The 21609-nt window shown below is 55.9% G+C and overlaps 10 protein-coding genes across 10 annotated transcripts; 5 read left to right on the forward strand and 5 right to left on the reverse strand.

The window, feature by feature from the left end:
* Nucleotides 1-3605: 3605 nt before the first annotated feature.
* LY79DRAFT_664699 (uncharacterized protein) lies at nt 3606-5728 on the forward strand (the record flags this gene model as incomplete). Its single annotated transcript, XM_060562941.1, has 2 exons — nt 3606-4187; nt 4280-5728. 2 exons carry the CDS (start codon nt 3606-3608, stop codon nt 5726-5728), a joined length of 2031 nt encoding a protein of 676 aa, XP_060420905.1.
* Nucleotides 5729-6243: 515 nt separating this feature from the next.
* Nucleotides 6244-7061, forward strand: LY79DRAFT_18082 (uncharacterized protein). The gene has a single exon (XM_060551302.1). It carries the CDS (start codon nt 6353-6355, stop codon nt 6890-6892), a length of 540 nt encoding a protein of 179 aa, XP_060420906.1. The 5' UTR covers nt 6244-6352; the 3' UTR covers nt 6893-7061.
* Nucleotides 7062-7679: 618 nt separating this feature from the next.
* On the reverse strand, nt 7680-8679 carry LY79DRAFT_18084 (uncharacterized protein). The gene has a single exon (XM_060551303.1). The coding sequence runs from the start codon at nt 8529-8531 to the stop codon at nt 7965-7967; it is 567 nt and encodes a 188-aa protein (XP_060420907.1). The 5' UTR covers nt 8532-8679; the 3' UTR covers nt 7680-7964.
* Nucleotides 8670-10047, forward strand: LY79DRAFT_18278 (ER membrane protein SH3). Its single transcript, XM_060551320.1, has 2 exons — nt 8670-9146; nt 9230-10047. The coding sequence occupies exons 1-2, from the start codon at nt 9059-9061 to the stop codon at nt 9793-9795; spliced, it is 654 nt and encodes a 217-aa protein (XP_060420908.1). The 5' UTR covers nt 8670-9058; the 3' UTR covers nt 9796-10047.
* A 160-nt stretch (nt 10048-10207) lies between these two features.
* LY79DRAFT_503867 (valyl-tRNA synthetase) lies at nt 10208-13806 on the reverse strand (the record flags this gene model as incomplete). The annotated part of the gene is made up of 6 exons (XM_060553446.1): nt 10208-10614; nt 10671-12039; nt 12091-12190; nt 12245-13181; nt 13237-13671; nt 13776-13806. 6 exons carry the CDS (start codon nt 13804-13806, stop codon nt 10208-10210), a joined length of 3279 nt encoding a protein of 1092 aa, XP_060420909.1.
* A 724-nt stretch (nt 13807-14530) lies between these two features.
* Nucleotides 14531-16137, forward strand: LY79DRAFT_503681 (uncharacterized protein; the record flags this gene model as incomplete). Its single annotated transcript, XM_060553426.1, has 3 exons — nt 14531-14626; nt 14691-15633; nt 15692-16137. 3 exons carry the CDS (start codon nt 14531-14533, stop codon nt 16135-16137), a joined length of 1485 nt encoding a protein of 494 aa, XP_060420910.1.
* Nucleotides 16138-16525: 388 nt separating this feature from the next.
* LY79DRAFT_664703 (6-phosphogluconate dehydrogenase) lies at nt 16526-17637 on the forward strand (the record flags this gene model as incomplete). Its single annotated transcript, XM_060562942.1, has 2 exons — nt 16526-16653; nt 16716-17637. The coding sequence occupies 2 exons, from the start codon at nt 16526-16528 to the stop codon at nt 17635-17637; spliced, it is 1050 nt and encodes a 349-aa protein (XP_060420911.1).
* A 156-nt stretch (nt 17638-17793) lies between these two features.
* Nucleotides 17794-18873, reverse strand: LY79DRAFT_18381 (uncharacterized protein). Its single transcript, XM_060551329.1, has one exon. The coding sequence runs from the start codon at nt 18687-18689 to the stop codon at nt 17949-17951; it is 741 nt and encodes a 246-aa protein (XP_060420912.1). The 5' UTR covers nt 18690-18873; the 3' UTR covers nt 17794-17948.
* On the reverse strand, nt 18831-19467 carry LY79DRAFT_18408 (uncharacterized protein). The gene has a single exon (XM_060551335.1). The coding sequence runs from the start codon at nt 19293-19295 to the stop codon at nt 18972-18974; it is 324 nt and encodes a 107-aa protein (XP_060420913.1). The 5' UTR covers nt 19296-19467; the 3' UTR covers nt 18831-18971.
* Nucleotides 19468-19496: 29 nt separating this feature from the next.
* Nucleotides 19497-21583, reverse strand: LY79DRAFT_533489 (uncharacterized protein). The gene is made up of 8 exons (XM_060556367.1): nt 21383-21583; nt 21224-21322; nt 20989-21020; nt 20901-20932; nt 20796-20847; nt 20677-20743; nt 20475-20622; nt 19497-20422 (listed from the first exon to the last, which is right to left on the reverse strand). Exons 1-8 carry the CDS (start codon nt 21428-21430, stop codon nt 19905-19907), a joined length of 996 nt encoding a protein of 331 aa, XP_060420914.1. The 5' UTR covers nt 21431-21583; the 3' UTR covers nt 19497-19904.
* Nucleotides 21584-21609: the final 26 nt, after the last annotated feature.

The raw sequence follows: 21609 nt of genomic DNA on the forward strand, positions 1-21609 counted from the left end.
CGGAAGTAATCATGTTGCCAGGAGAGAAGCTTGTAGCCGCGCCGTAGCCCCGCGCGCCCCTGTTTCCAACCAAGAATAACATAGGTGGGTATTCGCAGGTAGACAGACGTGTATATATGCAGGAGGACGTGGCATGTGGTTGCAGCGATCCAGAAGAGAGGCATGGGCGGTCGTAATGAGCGGCCTGACGGCGCATTGGGATTCGCCCATAACACCAACAGTCACATTTCGCCGGCATCGATCCTCGAGAGCTAGAGGTGGCGCTGTCAAACAATCGAATAGCCATCGTATAGCCAGCCGCCCATCGGATTCGCTGGCAGTTGGCATGGACGAGATTGCTGGGTGGTTTGATGGGCGGCGGCGGCGGCGGTGTTAGTGTAGGCGCAGGACAGGGAAATCCGGCCACAAACGAAGTAGCGCAAACGTCGGAGCTGGCAGCAGGAAAGACTAGTGCCGATGGTGGCGGGCCCCTCGCCTCCAGCACGGCGCCCGACTGCCGAGCTCGCTTGCTGATTTCCCAATGGGGTTTAAAGCAGACGCTCGGTAACCCTAGTGCGGCATTGACATATTGGACGACTACCACAGTAGCCTGCGGCATATTGATTGGATAGCGGAATTTAAGGCTCCATGCCAGGTGAAGATAGCAAATGAGTCTGGTTGGCCCTCAATGCTGTACGGACAGGACCAACAACGTCTCTCGTCTTTACCGCATGAGCAACAGGCCATCCAGTCAGGAGGCGGTGGCACCCAGGCCGTGGCTTTGACCTCTTCCTCGACTCGGCATGATAAGCAACCGGGCCGCGAGCTGAGACTTGGCGGAAGAGGCCCGTTGCCGGCCGGTCGGTACTTGACAGACAGACGCTCGCTCGCACAGCACGGGTTGAGTCTGGGGCGGGCTAGCATCGGTGTCTAACGGTGACAAAGCCATGAGCCGGGTCGAATGAATCAGATCTAGAGGAGGAGCCGCAGAGGCAGTGCGTTTGGCATCGCTGGGGGTCCCCAGACCTCCGCGATTGCCTCCAGTCATTGTCCGCAACGCAGGCGCTTGTTGGGGCCGCAAGCCAAGAGTCGGGAGTTGCTGTTCGTACCGGCGAAGCGAGGTGCAAGGTCGACACGGGCCATGTACGACTCCAAGACGGGACGGGGGGCGGGAGCAGCAAACCTCGCGACGACTTCATGCTTGTTGTTTGAAAAAGGGTAAGGGAAAGGGGAGGGGAAAAGACTGAAACAGGACGGCCAATCCAGCAGTGGCTCTCCAAAAAATCGAACCAGCAGGCCGGGCTGAGCTGTATCCGACAGGACCAGGCAGGCAGGCAGGCAGGCACTTTGGTCGGCAAGTATCCGTAGGCGGCTCGCTGTTGCCCTTGCGATGGCGACCACCCACTCCCGTGCCAATCTCGACAACAATAAACGTATTCAACATGCTATGCCTCACCCCCTTGATCGACCGGGAGCGTTTGTTGACATTGGCAGATGGGAAACAGAGGTGGTCCTCCTCCTACATTCCACCCATCCCTCGTGTCGCTGCCGCCCTTTCCAGCACGAGCACGAGCACCAGCACCAGCACCAGCACCAGAGCGGGTGAGAGAAATCACGCGCAACTCATCCATCCAGGATTTGCTCCGCGTCCCGCATCGCATCCTGACCCGCCTTGCGTTTGCATGCACAATAAAAATAGTTAGTGGCTTGCCTTGGACGCGGACGAGAAGACCGGATCCAGTTGGTGGAGGTGTCACGTTGTGTTCTGGGTAGCATTCGGTCGAGTCGACCCCCAATGCCATTTCGACCAGGAGGGAGGGACGGTCCCACGGTCTCCTTCCCCACTACTCTAGGCATCCCAAGCAATGACCTCAAACAAGGGTTATCCCCGAGCCCCAGGAGAGAGGGCGAGCAAGGAGGAGGGATGAACCAGCGGCAGGAACGTTGGGAACTCTCTCAATGTGAAGTTGGTAGAGAGGAATGAGATGGGATGGAGATGGCAGGTCGTCCCTCTCCGCGTCTTCCTTCTCGAACTACCTACCTAACATTACATCGTACATACCTAATCGCACATACCTAATACAAACCTTGCTCTGATAGAAGCCCGGTATCCACGTCCGATGTAGAACCCATGACGAGACAACACAAATCGTTTCTCGTCACTGCACTGTCTGTCTTCTCGGCCCATTCCTTCATCTCAGTACTGTGTACCCCAGGCGCTACCTACCAAACGCGCGCCATTGACGGCGTTCCAGTGGTCCGTATTCTCCCCGTTGTGCATGCATGCTTGTTTCATCACGCTAGCATCTGCGTCTGCTCTGCACCTGTCTGTCTCCACGCCCACACCTCTTTCCTGTCTGCATCTCCTTCCGTGTCGTGTCGTGTCGTGTAGTGTCCATCCATCCCCATCCGAACTTCCGCCCTCCGTCTAGTCTGATCTGGCCTCTTGCACTTCTTGTCCTTGTCCACCAGTCAGTCCCTTGCCTTTCCCACCTCCAAGCCCTCCCCTCCCCTGCTCTGCTCTGATGTGCTCGATCCTCTCTCTCGAAGAAAAAGGTACGATCCATCACCAAAGTACTTTGTACTAATCTCGCGCAGAACCGATACATACCTACGTGCCAATTGCTTTCCCTTTTCTCCCGCCCTCCCATTCTCTTTCCCCCTCTCTCTTGTCTTTCATTTCACCCTCCGCCGTGCTTTTTACCGTTGGGAAGAAAGAAGACGCTTCGTCTGGACCAACTGCGTCTCTCCAATTCCTCTTCTCCAACCTGTCTCGGTCTCTCCGTCTCAAACCTGCTTCCAGGTACCGATACTTCGCACCAACGTTCCTTACACCTTGACCCTTTCTTTCTATACGTACTATTTATCACCCATTTCTCTTGTAATTGTATAATTCCTATCCGTATCTCTACCACCCTTCCCCTCCCCTTCAACTCACACGCCGCACGCCCTTGGCCCAAGCGGTGCGATCCAGCTCATCCTAATCATCGCTGCTCCTCGGCCTCATCGCCAGCCTGTCGCAGAGCTGCCTGGGTGCTCCTTTGATACGTGACGCATGCGCTGCCAGGGCCCCCTCCCCCCTTCCTAGTTCTTTAACTACTACACCCAATCCTCGATCCTCTCGTGGGTTTCTTTTTCTTATTCGCTTCGTCAATCCTCGTGTCTTGCTTGCCCACTCGACGCTACTCCGTCTCTTGATCACAGCCTCGCTGCGGCTGTCGAGGAGCCACGCCACTGCGCTCCACTCCCCCCAACAGTCCCGAGGCCACAAGCCGCATTGCTGGCCAGACGCACCATGAATCAGGGTTCCAGCATAGATCACCACTTGGTCTAGACATCTGGCGTCCTATCGAGAATCCCAGTCCGGAACTCACAGGCCACCAGCCATCGCATATCGGTTCCAAGCAAACCCGTTGCCGCACGGCACCGGATATCGCCCGCCATCATTTCGGGCCTCACTTAACCAGCATTGTCCCTGCCCCTCCTAATCATTTCCCACGAACGGCACTTACTCCATGGCTTACACTGGTCGACTTGCATATACATCGCTCCTCATCCTCTACCCTCGTTTACTCTCGCTCTAGTCTTGAGCCCCGCGAGCTGTAAACAACTTGGTCAGAACTGCCATGGGCCTTTTCAAGTCGCCAAACCAATCTTCTGCGCCAGGCGTACTGCCTCGATCCCAGACGGGTCAGTCAATTCGAGGCAAGATATCAGGCCCGATTCCCATTCCTACCCCCTCCGACGACGAGTTCCCCATGCGCAACCCCGGCACCGGTATCGCAACGCCTTTGGCCGCCGCCGCCGACATGAAGGAACAGCAGTTGCTTCCTCCGCAGGCCGAACCCAGGGCCGGTTCGATTGTCTCAGTCGTCCATCCTGAAGTGACACCCGCCCCGCGGACGGACTCGGTAGTTGCTCCTGCAAGATCAGCCCGCTCTCGCTCTGCATCCCCTCCTGCATCTACCACACATGGCAACTCGCCGCAGTCGCAGAGGAGAACAAATATCTCCACCAATCTGCGCTACTCTGCCGTGAGCGCATCATCCGAACAAACTGGCGAGAGTCGCGACCGGCCCCAGCGCAAAAAGTCGACTTTGCGCGGTGCGCTTGGGAAACTTTTTGGCCGCAAGAAGAAGACGGGAAGTCGAGGTTCAACCGACTCGCAACGCATATCGACTTACAACGCGTCGAACCAACACAAGAGTGTAAGTTTCGGCACCGGCTGCACCCTGACCTTTCCTGTTTGTTTTTTTTTTTTAAATAAAAAATCTGGATCTGGACACTGACGGGAAATCAGCAGGACCTTTCCGCGTTAAGCCGAGTCACCGAAGCCGAACCAAAGCGATCGGTATCTTTGCCGGTCACCGAGTACGACAGAGCATTAAGGTCTCACTCTATTGGGCTTCATGATATCACTGCCATTGAAAGCGCGCGCAATTCGATCAACGTTGATCTATCTGTGCTGGGCCATAGGAGGGCTGCGACCGCTACCGCTAGCCAGATATACTCGGCGCCGTTCAGAGGTCGTGAAGGTGAATTTGCAGGTCTTTCGCCCCGTCCAGCAAGCACTCACGTGCGCGGGAGTCGCCTTTTTGCCGATAACGACGATCCCGAGGCAATTGGGCGAGCAATCACCAGTGATATAGGCCAAAAGCGACGGTCCAGGAGCCTCAGTGGTCTCCAGAGCAATGAGATTCGCGCTGATCTCCGACGCAGAAGCGACGAGATCCGATACTGGAGAGAAAGTTACGTGCCTACTTTCATTGCATCTCCGACATCATCTAACCCTCCGGACCACGAACATCAATTCGCAGGCGTGGGCTCCGAGGGCATGCCGGATTCGCCAGTGGAGCAAGGACAACAGACGGTGCACACGCCGCCTCAGCCATTCTCCTTTGGCAACCTGACTCACATGAATGTCATGGCTGGCATGAAGATCACACAGGCAGCCAGTATCGAAACACGTATAGATGCGCTCGAAGAGAGGATGCACCGCATGGAAGATGTTGTAACGCAACTCTGCAATTCGGTTCCTGGTTTCCAGACGCACGCCAACCCACCACGCCGTCCTGCACCCTCTATCCCAGATTCCAATCCGTCCTCTCAGACGACGACTACGGCAGTCAACCCGGTGCTTCAACAGGTGTTGCGTCAGGATGCATATGCGTCCTCATACAGCAGCTCTGCGCACTCTAACAGACCGATGTCGAACTCCACTCTCCGAGGCGTAACCAGCTTGCCTGCGATATCGCATCTTGAGACGAGCAGAACGATAGGAACGTTCACGGCAGATCATTACACGACGCTTCTCGCACTTTTAGAGACGGAAAGAGCCTCCAGGCAAGCCCTCGAGTCTCAAGTAAAGAAGTTAACAAGGCGCGTGAACATGTATTCAGGGCCCGGCGGCCATGGTCGCATCTCCTTGCAGATGGAGCCGCCACCAACGGCCAAGTCTTTTGGCAGCGTTTCGGCATTCGACCGCGACTCGTCCGACGACGACGCCTTTTCCAGGAATCAACGGTTCTTGGCCGAAGACTCGGGCGTTGGGACTGGTCTTGGAGACGATGACTCGTATTCGGAAACTTTTGCGACGCCAAAGGAAGAGTACCCGTACGGTTACGGCGCGTTTGGAGAAGAATTACGCGACGAAATCGAAGATCCTCAACGCAAGAAGGCAGCCAGGACCTTGTCTCTGAGCCAGATGACGTTGAGCAAGAAGACTTCCAACACGGCGGTACGAATTTGACATGGTTCGCTACACTACGACGCGCTGTTTTCTTTTTTTAAAATTTGTCATTATACCCCGGGAGATGATCTCCCACTCACGAGGCGACGACGGTGGTTCTTTTCCCGACAGCTGTTACGTTGAAGACTTGCTGTCGTTGCTATTCGGCATCGATACTTCCACTGAATCTCTGATGAGTTCGGCATTGTTATCGTAGCGAAACCTTTTTGCATTAACTTCTTTTTCATTCATTTGTCTACCCATATGGCGGCTTGTCTTTTTCATCTGCAACGCTGTGGGTGGAACTGCAGCCAGAAAAGTTCCGTTAGGATCCATCTAGCTGAACAAGACGCCTTCTTTTCTCAATTGGGGGGGTTCTTTTTTTTTCTTTCTTTTTTTTGTTTATTCTTTTTGTTCGTCACTTAGTTGTCTCAGTGAGACGAAGGTTGCTGGGGGCGTCCACAGTCAGGTATGGACGGAAGATGTGGTGTCAGGCATTGACAGGCTCGAAGGTCGATTCCTCGTCTAGGCCCAATATCCGGTGGATGTGGAGAGAACCGTAATATGTAGTCAGATCGGCCCGACATGGATGCCTATAGGTCGCGAACATATACAATATAAAAACATACTTTCGGCTCGACTTTGATGATAATGGAACCCAACCCGCCCGTAAATCTCGCTGCCTGTCATCCGGCGCCCATGCTAGCTCAGCCAACCGTGCGCAACGAACTAAGTTTGGCTGACAAACAAACAACGGGTCGAATGATATGGCCCCGGTCGCAATTTCCGGATCGTTATCTCGGGGAAAATGAGCCAGAATGTTTCGAAGAGACTTCTGGATCATTCCCGGGGGGGGCCCACGATGATCTCCGGGGGAGGGGAGGGGGCGCGATTGCTCTCTGCGAGTTGGCCTGCTTTCGGTTACGGCAGGCTTACGCAGAAACGGGCTGTTCTGCTGTGTACATAAAAGAGGTGCGAGATACCGACCTGCTGGCACAGCACAACCGGGCAGGCATCTCACGAATGCACGCCGCCGGCTCCGCCCCGTCGCCTAGGTCCTCGACCGATGCTTCACTTTCCATAATCTTGGCCAATACCGCTAGGCTGCCCCCCGACGAGATGAGGGATGTCAAACACGTGGCCCCCCCCCACCCCCCTATCTTAGAACGCGTGGGCCTCCAATAGTTAGAACGGTTTCCGTCCGTCTAACCCGTAACCTCTGCTTCTCGCGCTGGGTTCGCAACGATGATTAGCCGTCTCCGCCCGTCTCCCAGCGGAGAACTAGGCCCGGCACCAGGAGAAGTCCGCACGCAGCGAGGCCTTCGTCTTGCCTAGTGAACTCGCCGCCCAAGACGTCACAGCCCGTGGGGGCTGTTGCGGGTGGAGGAAGTCCTGCTCAACCCGGTGGGCTTTCTCGAAGCCCGGCAGTGTCTTTTGAGGATCTGCCGTGGTCGGTCGTGAATACCTCCCAGCGACGGACGATCTCAGCCGTCTCTCACCAACGGAGCTTGGGGGAGGGTCAATGGGTCTTCGCGACCGGGCCCCATCAGAAGAAGCCCGGATGCGGAGGAGAAATGAGACTCGGTCGACAGTGGCTCCGGCTAGCGGCTGGTCTGCTAAAGCCGAGGGCTCTTGGAGTCCAGAGATCGAGCCAGGGGAGAAGAAGCTACCTCGTCCTCGTGTATAATGGATAATGCCCTAGCTTGTATATGACGTTTTTGTGAGCGGGGTGTAATGAAGTTGACGAAGTTGAACGTCGGCAATCGAGTCTGCAATGGCGCATGTCCCAAAGATGCCATATTCTGAGCAGCCCGTCCATCCCATCAGGAGCCCGTACATATATGGTTCCACAAAAATCTATACCGTTTCCAAGGTGATATCGAATAATGTCGGGTAATATCCGTCGCGAGGAGCACTAGCCTGACAATCACTATATACCTGTCTCTTCAGTAGTTTCCTATGGAGCGATATCGCTCATCCTCGCCCCCAGCAGCTCGTCGGAACGCCTCGGCTTCGGGGCTTTGGACAATATGCGGCCCTCCACCTATTGATTCCATGGTTTCGTGAACGCAAGTGGGAGTGTATATCGACCACCCATGCGTCAGTCGGTCTCAGTGAGACTTCGGCCTTGGGCCTTCGAAATAAATATCTGATGCGAGTTACGGGAACTGCTGCATCACTGGGGACGGATATCGTGAACCACAGAAGTGGCGTGAAGCAATGGCTGTCACGATTCCAGGTCCAGAAGGGCTTCATGCTATGCTTCGAGAACTCCTAACGCATGCAGGCCCGGTTTGTGATTATGGCTCGACAGCATCGGCTTATCCTGCGAGCTCCTCGGCGTGTCATCGAGGGCAGCTTGATGTGGAGAAAAGCTTAGAAAGCCGATGCCGGCTTTCCAAACAACCGATTCGTCTCGCATGTGCTCACTTTGTGTTGGGCCAGTCTGCTGTGCTCGCGTAGTCCATGGTGCAATCGGCGCCATGCGTATAACGTGCCAACCTTCATACCCCGCGAGGCAGTGTTCAAGAAAAGGCCCGCGGCGCCAACTCCCTCTTCGAAGACGCCGCCGCCGGCTCCATCGCCACGATGACACCCCCGAGGAGAGGTACTTGGTCTCCGGGCGGGACGATGTCGTAACTGGGCCGGAGTGCCAGGCAAGCGGTGCCCATATTGGCAAAATGCGCGTCAACGTGTCTCGAGTGTTTCCTGAGGCTCGGTTTGGCGGCAATGTTGGATCGTCATCGTAAGAACGGCGCCGACGTTTATACCTTGCTTTGGTATGGCCGCACCACGACGTGAGTTTCCCCGGCGAAAGCCGCATTAGGAATTCCAACCAGACGGGGCGCAAGTCAACATGGTAGCATTGTTATCAGTCGCAATCTTATCCACTCCGCAGGAAAAGAAAAAAAAAAGTTTACGATGGATGCGGGCTCGCCGCCAAGTCGGGTTATATCCACCACGTAAGCAAAAAACCCAAGGACCTACGCACAACCACCAACTGCACCGGCTCACTCGAACGAGCGCACATACCACACGCCAGAACCAGCCTCCCGCGTCTTCTTTATGTGAAAGGCTGCATTGAATACCTGGGCAAACTTGAGCTTTCTTTATTTTGTTTTACCCCTCCGTCCGACCAGCCCGCCGCTGCCGCCGCCACCATCTACACAACCACCACCACAGCCAGTGTCCCTCCGCGCGCCGTCGCCTGATAATCATTGCGACGTACACCACAACCTCCCTTGCAGAGGACACCCGACGATACTCGAAGGTGTGCCAGCGACACTGTTGCGCGCATTCTGCTCCCTCTTTTCCCCCACTCCAAGAAGCAACCGAACGACATCGCCCAACATGTCCGGCTGGGTGGATCGGTCCAAGACCACGCAATCCCACAACTATCGCGGCTCGACGTCGTTCGCGACGTTCATGATCATCGGGCGTACGTTCCCCTCTTTCCACCCTCCCCTGTTCAGTCGTGATCCCAACCCCGCAAGGATGCTAACGAGAACCCTCACCCCACAGCGACCTGCTTCTTCCTCGGCATCCTCTTCGCCTCCTTCCCCTACGACTTCCCCCTTCTCTGGACCTCGGCGCCCGTCCCGGACACCTTCCTCGAGCACCTCGAGACCCACCTCAAGTTCATGCACCAGTCCCCGCCCCTGATCGGCCGCCTCCTCAACATCATCGTCTTCACCGGCTTCCTCGGCTTCTTCATCAAGCTGTTCCGCCCCTCCGAGGCCAACGTCCTCTTTGACGGCGCCTCCCTCGTCCTGTACCTCATCGGTGTCGGCGTCTACATAACCAACATCGTCAAGGGCCTGCGCTCCGTCTCCGCCGGCATCTGGGACGACCCCGACTTCACCGGCGAGGTCAAGGACCCGCGCGTCGAGGGCGAGATCATCCTCGGCAAGGAGGACAGCCTGAAGGTCCTGGCGGCGAGCAACACCATCCTCGCCCTCGTCCTCGTCGGCGTCTTGGTGTTGCAGGCCGGCCAGTGGTATGCCGAGCGCAAGGATCGCGAGGACATCGTCAAGCTCGAGGAGGAGAAGAGCAGCAAGGGATCTGCGTCGCATAAGAAGAAGCAGTAAGGGGGGGATGTCGTGCTGCATGCTGCTCCATCGCTATTGCGACCTGACCGTGGCTTGGTTCGGTGAGTCTGCTGGCCGTCCGAAGCCGCAGCTTGACGCACAGATGGGTACAGGCAGGTCCTTAGCTTCAGCCAGGTGTGCGTTAGGTCGCAGCACTGAGTGTACCTTGCATAATGTACACCGAAGGGTCTCCGCGCGAGATGTATCACATACAAGAAAAAGACTTTTGCTAATACTCGTAACATACGATATCTGAACGTCACATTGTACTTCTTTTTTATTCTTCTCTTGGCTCTGGCCTAGACAAGATACTTGCGACAAGCATATCTATCTTTTTCTACAGGATGATGCCATACCTCCTGCACCCCGATAGCAAAGATGGACCCTTGCTTTTTCTCCATTTCGACTTGTCTTACTCGAGCTTGAGCTGCTCGAACTGCTTAATCGTACCCTCGAAACCCCTGGCCTCAGACTCGAGATCAATCAGCTTCTGCTGGTCCTGCTTCTGCACGGCCTCGGCAACCTTCTCCTTGTAGATGGGGTCGTTGAGCACCTTGTGCTGCTTGTCAATGTTGGAGCGAGCCTTGTCAAGCTTCTTCTTCGCCTTCTCGATTTCCGCGTCGAGGTCGACGCGGCCCTTGACGTGCAGGTAGACGGAGGCAGAGGACGCCACAGGGAAGGCGACGCAACCGGCCGGACGCGCGGCATCGGCATCGATGATGTCAATACCCGTGACGCCCTTGCCGCTGAGAGACTTGATAGAGGCAACCTGCTCGTTGATTGTCTGGAGGGAAGTGGCGTCATGAGCCTGGATGATAACTGGGGTTGCGTTAGTGAATAAGACATAAGCGATGAAACTGGCAAGGTCGACTTACTTCTGCTTTCCTCCTTCTGGGCGTACTCGCTCATGAGCGACCTGGCACCTCGGGAGCATCCCAGGACAAGCTCATAGGCGGCCTCGGACTTGGGGTCGTCGAACTTGGCATCGTAGACGGGGTAGCTGGCGACCATGATGGACTTGGTCTTGTCGTCGGGGCGGCGGGGCAGACGTTGCCACAGCTCCTCCGTGATGAAGGGTGTGAAGGGGTGGATCATGGTCAGCGCACCCTCGAGGGCGGTGTAGAGAGTCTGGATGGCGCTAGCGGCCTCCTCCGGTGTGCCGTCCTGAATGATTGACTTGCTGTTTTCGATGTAGACATCGCACAAGAAGTTGAGGATGTACTGGTACACAATACCAGTAGCATGCTGGAAGTCACGATCGGCCAGGGCGGCGTTTATCTCCTTTGCGGCCGTGTTGAGCTTGTGAAGGATCCAGCGCTCGGCGAGTGTGATACCGACAGCAGGCTCCTTGGCGGGAACAAAGTCCGGGGGCAGCTTGCCAAGGACGTACTTGGACGCTTGCCAAATCTTGTTGCAGAACTTTCTCCAGCCAGTCATGACCTTCACATCAAAGTTGACGTCCCCGCTTGTCGAGGTAAGAGCAGCCATGGTGAAGCGCAGACTGTCAGCACCGTTGCGAGGGAGGCCATCGGGGAAGGCCGACTTCTGGTACTTCTCGGCCTTGGCGACCTCACTCGGGTGAAGGTTGCCCACGCGAAGCTTTGCATGGAGGTCTTCCAGCTTGATGCCGGCAATGGCATCCAATGGATCAATGACATTGCCCAAGCTCTTACTCATCTTGCGACCCTCGGAGTCACGGACGAGGCTGTGGCAGTACACCTCGGTGAAGGGGACCTGGCCGGTAAGCTTGATACCGAGCATCACCATTCTGGCGATCCAGAAGAACAAGATGTCCCAGCCAGTCTCGAGAACCGAAGTGGGGTAGAGCTCCTCCAGATCCTGGGTCTTATTGGGCCAACCCAGGGTCGAGAAGGGCCACAGACCAGAGGAAAACCACGTGTCGAGAACATCCTCGTCCTGCTCGAGGGTGAACTTCTTGCCCGGAAGGGCAGCCTTGGCCTTGGCCTCGGCCTCTTCGCGAGTCTTGCCAGCGAACCACTGCTTGTTGTCCAAGGAATCCGACTTTTCACCCTCAACCTTGGCCAGGTAGACGGGACAACGGTGACCCCACCAGAGCTGACGAGAAATACACCAATCGTTGATGTTGGACATCCAAGCATAGAAGCTGCGCTCGGAAGACTCGGGGCGAATCTTAATCCTGCCGTCCTTAACGGCAGCAACAGCATCATCAGCCATGCTGCGCATGCTCATGTACCACTGGGGCTTGAGGAGAGGCTCAATGACCTGCATTTTGTCAGTAACCACTCATTTTGTCATTTGAAAAGGGGCACCGACATCCTTGGAGCGTTCGCAAAGAGGGATGGTCATGGCATTGTCCTTCTTGTCAACGTAAAGGCCGAGCTGCTTCAGTTCCTCCTGGATAGCGTATCGGACGCTAGAAAATGGGTCAGTCTACGCAATTCTGACCGCAACGCCGGCAATCACTCACTCGAATCTCTTTTGGCCCTTGTACTTGCCACCGTTCTCATTGATGTTGCCGTCGTCGGTGAGGATGTTGATGAACTCAAGCTTGTGCTTCTGGCCGAGGTTGAAATCGTTGGGGTCGTGCGCAGGGGTCAGCTTGACAGCACCAGTACCGAATTCCTTGTCGACATAGGTGTCGGCGACGATGGGCAGCAGGCGGCCCTCGATGATTGGGTGCTTGGCTTTCTTGCCAATGAGGTGTGAATATCTGGGATCCTCGGGGTGGACGGCAATACCAGTATCACCGAGCATCGTCTCAATACGGGTGGTAGCGACCTCAATGGTCTCGTCGGAACCCTCGAGCGGGTACTTGAAGTGAATCAGGACACCAAACTCGATCTTCTTTTCGTATCCTGGAACCTCCAGCAATGTGCGGCCAGACAATTCCTTGTTGACAACCTCGAGGTTCGAGAGAGCAGTAGTAAGTCGGGAAGACCAATTGACGAGTCTGTTGGCACGGTAGATGGTACCCTCCTCGAAGAGTCTGACAAAGGTTTCAGCCACGGCGGCAGACAGGTTCGCGTCCATCGTGAAAGCCTCGCGGCTCCAGTCGAAACTTCCTCCCATCTTGCGGAGAGCGGCGTTGATCTTGTCGTGGTACTCGCCTTTCCAGGCCCATACCTTTTCGACGAAGTCCTCACGACCCAAGTCGTGACGGGTCTTGCCTTCTCTCCTCCAGAGCATGTTCTCGACCACACTCTGGGTCGAGATACCGGCGTGATCGCAACCGGGAATCCACAAGGTCGTTTTGCCTAACATGCGGTTCCATCGAATCATGATATCCTGTAGGGAGTCACCAAGGGCGTGGCCCAGATGCAGAGAACCGGTGACGTTGGGCGGGGGGTGGGCAATCACGAACTTGCCCGCAGGCTTGACCTTGCCATCGGCGGTGAACTCGGGTTCTGTAGGTAAAGTGTCAGCTCGAAAGCTCTAATAAGGGGGGCACGTGCCGCATACTGAAGAAACCCTCCTTCTCCCACCAGTCGTACCAGGCGCTCTCGACGGCTTCGGGGTGGTAGGCCTTGAAGTGAGGGTCCTCGAGAGACTTGAGGCGCTTCTTCTCTCCTACAGGGGTATCTTCAACGTATTCGGGGATGGCCTCTTCCTCCTTCTTCTCGGCCTTGGCCTTCTTCTCCTTGTTCTTGGACGTGGCGGGTGCGGCGGCAGCCTTTGCGGCCTTTTCGGCCATCTTCTGCTTGAATTTGGCGTCCTTCTCGGCCTTCTTGCGCTCCTTCTCCAGTTCCTTCTCGGTCTTCACCTTCGGGGGTGCGCCGGCGGCGGCACCAGCATCCTGGCCGGCGGCATGGGTGGCGGACGTCGATGAAACCTGGGCCTTAGTTTCGGCCGAGACAGCAGGAGGCGCTCCCTCCTTGAGGCCCTCAGCGGCGCCAACTGGAATAAGAGGCACATGGTCAGTTCAATGTCAGGATGGCACAATCAGGGCTGGCCAAGGAGGCATCGTGAGGATGGTGGGGGTGGGTGGAGGGATAGCGCACTGGGGTTTCCGCGTCCGCTGTCGGTAGCCATGGTGGCACGTGTCTGTAGAAACGGTTGTAGAGGTGGTCGTGGACGTGGACTGAGTGATGGAGGGCGCACACGGAGTGCTCGAAGAAATATTGATTTGGACGTGGTGGGTACTTTGGCGAAGAAGCCCGGAGAGGTGGGCTTCGACTGATGTCTAAATACGTACAAAAAAATCTCCAAAAGGTCTCTGATGAGGGGCACGCCGATATGACTCGGCGGTCTGGTTGCAGCACTTCTCTGAATTTGACTCACAGGATTGGGTGTCAAGGAGGAGCGCTTTGGAGGGGTATGCAGCTAAGAAAAAATTGGGCCTGAGTCACCTAGCCCAGGGACGCGGACCGGACCTACCCACGCTGTTGCGGCACAGCCACAGGCCGGGGATATCAATGACATGCTTTATCGATTATCGATAAGACGTTGCAGCTACCTATGTCTTCCCTAGAATTATGCCGACCTCAGGCAGGTTCCAGGAGATTGATTGACCCATCGGTAGCCAGCTTCAACCACATTCTCCAACCAGAAGTTGAAGTTATTGATTTACTCATTGTTGGTTCAGTCCCAGAGAACCGCGTTGCTCTTCACCACTCAGCTGTTGCAAGCCTTCTCTCTTCGCTCTCTTCGATGAGATTATAACCCTTCAGCATATCCTAGTGCTGGATGTTTCTTCATTTTTTCTATCTCGTTCAATCAGGTGAAACCCCCGGACAAGCTTGAAAGTGGCGGCGCGATGGTGCACGTCCCGGGATATGCCAAACTGATCGCTCCAAAATCACACCGGGGTCACGCTATCTTCTCTATCCACGGCAACGAGAGAAGTCACAAGGTGATTGGAGCTATACGTCTGCCCAGATACAAGCAAGGGTTTTTGCTGACCATCCCACTCATAGTATGGGCTTATTGATGTCGTACATAAAACCTTTCATGGTCTTCGACGCGGCCCCCTTGAACTTCAGGATGCACTGGTCGTGCTTGCTTCCCGGCAATACGCTTCCTGGCTGCAGGACAATGAATTCATGGCGGCATTGGTAAACCCTTTCCATGGGCGCCGCCCAAAAAAGAAGAAGGATATGCCTCACCCGGAATTCAACGTCCTCGCCGCCGCCGTCGACGGTCTGCACCCTCTTCACGGAATGGGCGATACGCCACATGGATTTTCCTTTTTTTACGGTCCCATGAAGCGTATGATGCCGAATTTGTGGCAGGACGACGGTCAACCCAAACCTTTGCGCGAACCAAAGCTGCAGGCGGCCATCAAGTTCCAGTTTGGGCGCCGGCGCACTCTGGACAAGCTCGACTGTACGCTGCCTCTTGCCAACACCATTTTCCAAAACGGTCTTCAGTCCACATTGTTGGCGAGCCGCTGGCGTCGACCATCAAACAGGGCCATGCCGGAGCTGCTTCAGATCAAAGAAAAGCAGTCCCAGGAGGTCGCCTATTGGCTTCCGAAAAGCGCTTCAGATATCTCTGTTGATTCCCCAATAGTCCCGATCACTGTCCCTCGCGAAATTGTCGCAGGCCTGGGTAACATTGTTAGTCAGATCAGTGTGCAAGGCCAGACAATGCCGGCTTCGGCAGAGCTCGAGACAGCCGTTAATGAGCTCTACGCCAGACGTACGAAAGAAGGGCACGAGTTCCCACCGGGCCCCGTAGGAGTCTGGGCTATCGTTGTGCCAGATGGCCCTTTTCAAAAAGCAAACTTGGAGCTTTTGCGGGAGTGGACGGGGGACTTGAATCGAATTCAAACCGCGTATGATGAATGGTTCGAGGCTCTGGCCTTCAAAGATTTGGTCCATCAGCTCTTGCGAAATGGCAGTAGGGTCTACAGGATCCGTAAGTTCGACATCGACCCTGTTCTGCATCCATCCTCACAATACTAACAATTGCGAAGTGAGCGGAGGAGGGGGGTGGGGAAAGAAGCAAGGCCTCCTTTCGCTGGACCCCGAAACCACCTACTCTTCATCGTCTGAGGAAAAAGACTTGGAGAGCTTCATTCGCTCCTTTGAAAGCCAACACGACGGGGGTGATCAGCAAGGCGTGGTTTCCCCGGGATCCTGGATTCAATACTTTGTTTCACCCCCAATGAGCGCCCGACCGAATCCTCCGAGACCGCGCGGCGCGACTATGGAAATTGCTCTGGGAGCATCAGAAAGCGCAACGTCGGAGGAACCACCGCGGACTGACGGCCCTCCGGAGTGGAAGGCCATCCCCGAACACTTCGGCGCGGTCTCGAACCATGGGCTCTTCGTCAAATGTGAGACTTCAGGGCTCGTCAGTGAGTCGAAACTTGACGTGCCGGGATCGTGGGTGGGATGCTTAAAGCTGGGAAACCCTTGAAAGAGGAACGACTCTATAACTATCCGTGCAAAGGGCCCCAAGCCGGTGTATAAATACACGTAACAATAGAGACGGTGCGATTGGTCATCATTCAATGGGCCTGATTATGTGTTTCCTTACTTCTCGCGGTTAGGGATACACCTGGGCGGTGGCCGGCTGTGCGTCCGCAGGTTATGTGTGGTTTGGATTGACTATGCGCGACAACACCTACAGGACTGACGCAGTGCTGTAACCCGCGACACGACCTGCATTCACTGGATGATCCAAGTGGATGCTTTCCCCCGCGTGCAACTTTCTTTAACCTCCACAAACCTGATCTAAAGTAATAATTCAAGGCACACATAAGCAGCCGTGAAACTTGAAATATCTATAACCCCACAGAGAGAACATGTCCACAACAAGCAACGTGACGCCCTCCAAGGTCGGGGTCATCTCGATCGGCGACATGGGCGTTGGTATCGCCAAGCTTCTCGTTGCCAAAGGCTTCCGGGTCGCAACCAACGTCAAAGGCCGCAGGTAACCAACCGCCCTCCTTCGCCCTCCGCTGTGGCCTCACTCATGCTTACCTCGCCCCGCAGCGAAGACACCGTCCAACGCGCCCGCGACGCCAACGTTGAACTCTTGGACTCGGACCTGGACCTCGCGTCCCAGTGTGCCGTTGTGCTCTCCGTCGTCCCTCCCCGGGACGCCGAGGCGACGGCGGATCGCATCATCGACGCCCTCGCCGGCGTCTCGCGCGATGCGCCTCTCTACTTCGTCGACATGAACGCCGTCGCGCCCTCGACGTGCAAATCTATTGCATCGTCCTTCGCCCGCGCCCGCGTCCCCGCGCTCTTCGTCGATGCCTGCATCATCGGCGCCCCGCCTCGCCCGCAATCCGCCCCCAACGCCGGCACCAACGTCTCCTCATCCACAACCCCACCGGGCGAGGACGGCGACGCCGGCTGGTACGTCCCGGGGATGCCCATGTCCGGCCCGCACAAGCTGGCCGACCTCTCCCTTCCGGGGGCAGAGGGTCGCGAGACGGAGACCTTTGGCGCCCGCCTCAGCGCCGTGCTCGGCGGGGACCACATCTCCCCCGACGTCGGCGCCGCGAGCGGCCTGAAGATGTGCTTCGCCTCCATGACCAAGGGATTCACCGCCATCGCCACGCAGGCATTCACGAGCGCCCACCGCATGGGCGTCCTGGACCACCTGCGCAGCGAGCTTTCGGTGCGTCTGCCAGGCAACCTTGGTCTCGCCGAGAAGGGCATCGTGTCGATGCCGCCCAAGGCGTACCGATGGGTTCGCGAGATGGAGGAGATCAGCAAGACGCATGTTGAGGAGGGCGGCTTCGGGCCCGAGCTGTTTATGGGTGCGGCAGGGGTGTACAAGGCCGTGGCAGAAGACTCTCCGCTTGGAACGGAGAAGATTGGTAAGAGGAAGAGGGGCACAACGGTGGAGGATGTGGCGGCGGCGTTGACTGAAGGATTCGAGATCCAGAAGAAGAAGACGGATTAATGTTGCGTGTGAGACCGTCAAGGGACCATGATAAACCGATGAGAATATAGTTAGATGTTCAACGCAAAGATAGACAAACACATGGTCTTACGCCCTGCAACCCGTTTCCTATTAATATACAGAGCTTTTTGTGATAAAAACAGCCCGCCTTGAACGCCGTCCGTGTCATGAACCACGTGCTGCCGACCCGAGCCTGTTGCCGCGAACCCATTCGCTCCTAATATTACATCGCCATCCATTATGCGCCATTGCAGATATTGCCATGTTATAAGTTTCCATTAAATTTGGTCCCCATGAATCCAAAGCACACGTTACAACACTGACAACGTCAAATCGCCCATGAGCTTTGCCCTGATTTGGATGTCCACCTCCAAGTTGACTTTCAGATCTACAATGAAGCCTCGCTCGCCATCATGGACGATGTCGCGTGGGTTCTTGGTTCGCTCTGGCAAGGGTATAGAGAAATCGGGACCGCCAGGTGGAAGCTTACCAACCTCCTCGGGTACCCCGCGTAACGGTGCTCTCAGGGAGAGATCTTTGGATGTACGCCTACGAACGGGAGGACGCCTCAAGGGCCGGAAACTTGATGACGAAGAACTACTTGTGGTATCGGTGTCCGATGCAAGCGAGGACGTAGTGCTCTCACCGAGCTGTGGTAGTTTCGTCGGCGCCGTTCGTCGTGACGGGACCCCCGGGCGGAGAGGCACCGGGTCTACCAAATGCTCATCACCCGCAGGCAGTACTGACGCCGGTGTGGCTCTAGATGCCGAAGGACGTCTTCTTCCAGGCCTTGGCCCAGACTGGGTTGAGTTCGAGTTTTTGGGTAGGAAGTCGCGGGGGTCCTCTCCAGCTTCGCTCTCGTGTTCACGATCTGAGCCATTCAACACAGATTTGCCCTTGGTATCCGACGTTGACGACCGTGGTTTTCTTCGCGGCTTAGAGGATTGAGATCTGGTCTTCGAACGTGATTCTTGCTGGGAGTTGCGCAGGATAGACGTGTTATTGTTGTCGGTAAATGGCAACGGGCCCTCCATGTGCTGGGCTGATTCCATCTCGTGTAAGTGATGGAACTTTCTTTCGAGAGGCCCGGTAATTGAAGATGACGGCGTGTATGCTCGTTAATAGTTTGATGAAATGGTCCAGGATGTGATGAGTAGCACGAAGACGGTTGCGTATGTCTCGCAGATCCCAGAAAGCAAGATGTAAGAGCCTCAAGGTTGAAACAAACCCTCGTGTCGCGCTCGTGCAGATGGTTGTGTCCTTATGTGTCGATGGTCGTTCCTACGATTCAGTCGCTCGAGGAATGGCGTATGAGCAGCCTGCGTGCCCAAAATCTATGATTTGGGTCGGACCTTATACCAGCAACCGTCATATTGTTGCTTCGCTCTTCGTCGGTCCGTTTTAGTGTTGCAAGTTTCGATGGTACTCCGGTGTCTCCGTTTGTGCGAAATGTGGTCGCTGGCCGTATTCACCGATGGCTCCCCAGTATGGTTGCAACGATTTCCAAGGTTTGGAATGACCGTGGGAAGAGGGAGGCAAATAAGCGCTGGGACCGGCCTGGAGGGCAGGAGGAAGACCAGAGGCGCAGACGGGGGACCGGGGAGGAGGCGGAGGCAGTCGAATGTGCCAAACCTCCATAGGCAGGCTCGAATGTGCATGCACCCTGACGTTGCAGCCCGGACGTGCGCTTGGCGGGGAACATGGGCTTGCGATTTTCCTTGGTTTTTGGGGAACGTTGCCAAGTTGCTAGTCACATGCACGGAGGGTCCCCATAATCGGAAACTTGGTTTTTGGTTTGGACCCAAGAATGCCGATTTCTGCAAGCCCGAGGCATAGCTCTTGTCCAATTCGTGATTTTCGTCCCAGGGACAGGGCTTGCAAGAGTGGGACTTACCTAGCCCGATGAGTAACATCTGCACAGATATTCCAGGAAACGTTCGAGAAACTGGGACTACGGAGGCAACGCCGAAGAAAAGGGTCCCCACGTTTGACTGGGTATTTGCTTTGACCTTGACTACAGCAAATTGCCATCCGGATTCAATCCTGCTCTTCGAGGGGAACAGAGTGGCAATTATTGGCCTCTATAGCAGCTAAGCTAGGGGTCCACGATGATATTGGTGCGGTGTAGACGAACCACGTTGGATGGCATTCCGGGCGAATGGTTGTCCGCATGCCCGTGACCTGGCATTTATTCCAGCACATATCTTGTTCTCGCGACTAGTCCGAAACACTGCGCACAGCATAAACTAGGTAAACGGAGCCAGCTTTTACTCGATCATGTCGATATCATCGTGCGTAGCGGGTACAGCGGCGGCAGCGGCACCGCCGCCGTTCGCCTGAGGCGCAGTCTCACCCGAATTTCCTCCACCAAAGTAGTCTGCCATCTCGGCATCCAGTTCTTCTTGGGTTTTTCGAGTGCGACCGTCCTTGCCAGAGCGACCCCCTCTTCCACCGTCTTGATCTCTCCCCCCATCTCTACCTCCGTCTCTGCCTCCCCCTTCCCTGCGAGCGCCAGGCCTACGGCCACCACCGTTACCGCCACGTCTTCGGGGCATGGGGCTGCGCGAGCGGTTTCTGGAGCGTCCCCCGGGTATGTATCTGTCAATTCCCCTACTGGCAGCTTCGTCGACGTCGTATTTGCGTCCAGGCGACATTGATCTGGATCGGCCGCCGGGAGCAGAGATACGTTCAGCCAGGGGACGGCCCGGCATCACTGCCGAGTCGAAAGGGTTTCGAGATCGGGGCCCCGATCCACCAGGCATAATCGACAACCTGATAGGTTGGCCTGGGACGTGTTAGACTTGGAGCATTTGCAGACAGAGGCTCAAACTACGTACCGTTGGCGTTGGCGCCGTCAAATTCCTTAACCGCCTCCAGAGCATCCTCGCGGGACTCCATTGTAACAAAGGCAACGCCCTCCGAGCGTCCAGCTCGATCATACTTTAGATCCAGCTTGGCGACAGGTCCGATCCTGTTGAAGAGCTCCTGTATGTATCTTAGCAACCCGGATCCATTATCCGCATGTCTAACAGCTCGTACCTCCAAATCCTCCGGAGTGAGTTCGTAATGGATGTTCTCGACACGAATCTTTGCGCTGCTAGAATCTCTGCGATACGAGGTCAGCATAGCTCTACAACTGCTGTCCACAGTGAGGCTACCTTTGTTCCGGTTCGTCGCGTCTTCGTCGCGGGGCTGGGCCGCGACGGGTATCTATTTACTTTAGCTGCTGGTCACACGGGGTCTTGATACCAGCCAAATCGTACCATGTTCTTCAAACCGATCGTGAACCCATTCGCTAATCAAGTGTTAGCTGATGACGCGTTTCGTCCTCTTCCTTCTGCTGAGGCTTACCTGTCGAGATTTCTAGGTTCGTCGCGGAAAGACTGTATCGCAAGATGGCGACGCCTGTTAGCTAGGCCCTTGTAAGTGATAGGAACCGCTCCCGGTCTTCAACGGGGCGTTCAGCGCGGATCGACAGCTGCGAGAGAATCGAAGCCGACCGGGATGAGGGTGAGGGAGGATCTTTCAACCTAGACGATTAAGTCTGGAGATCAAGCATAGGGACAGTTGCGGGCTTGCGCCGTACCTTTATGACGCCATCGCGATGGTAATCCTGACGTTCGCGTTCACGTCTACGAGGAGCACCTCCGCCGCCTCCACGGCGGTTGCGAGAGCCGTCGTGCCTCTGTGGTGCGTCGAGTAAGCTCCGTGGTCGCATACGGTCCAAGGCTGCGGGTGTTCGTACCTTTTCACCGAGGATCTCGTCAAGGCTGCGGTCCAATTTGTCCGCCATGATGAGCGTCTGGTTGAGAAGATGGTATTGGAAGGATTGGCGCAGCTGCAATTGTCGAGTCGGTCAGTCGAAAGCTTTCTTCGCCTTCGGTCTCGATGGGCGTAAGTTTCGTTGCAGGATGTGATGGGACAACAATGCTAGTTCGCGACTCAGGCACTCGACGTATCACTGAGCGCAGA

The sequence above is a fragment of the Colletotrichum navitas genome, assembly GCF_030913465.1.
Source record: "Colletotrichum navitas strain CBS 125086 chromosome Unknown LY79scaffold_1, whole genome shotgun sequence".
NCBI lineage: Eukaryota > Fungi > Ascomycota > Sordariomycetes > Glomerellales > Glomerellaceae > Colletotrichum > Colletotrichum navitas.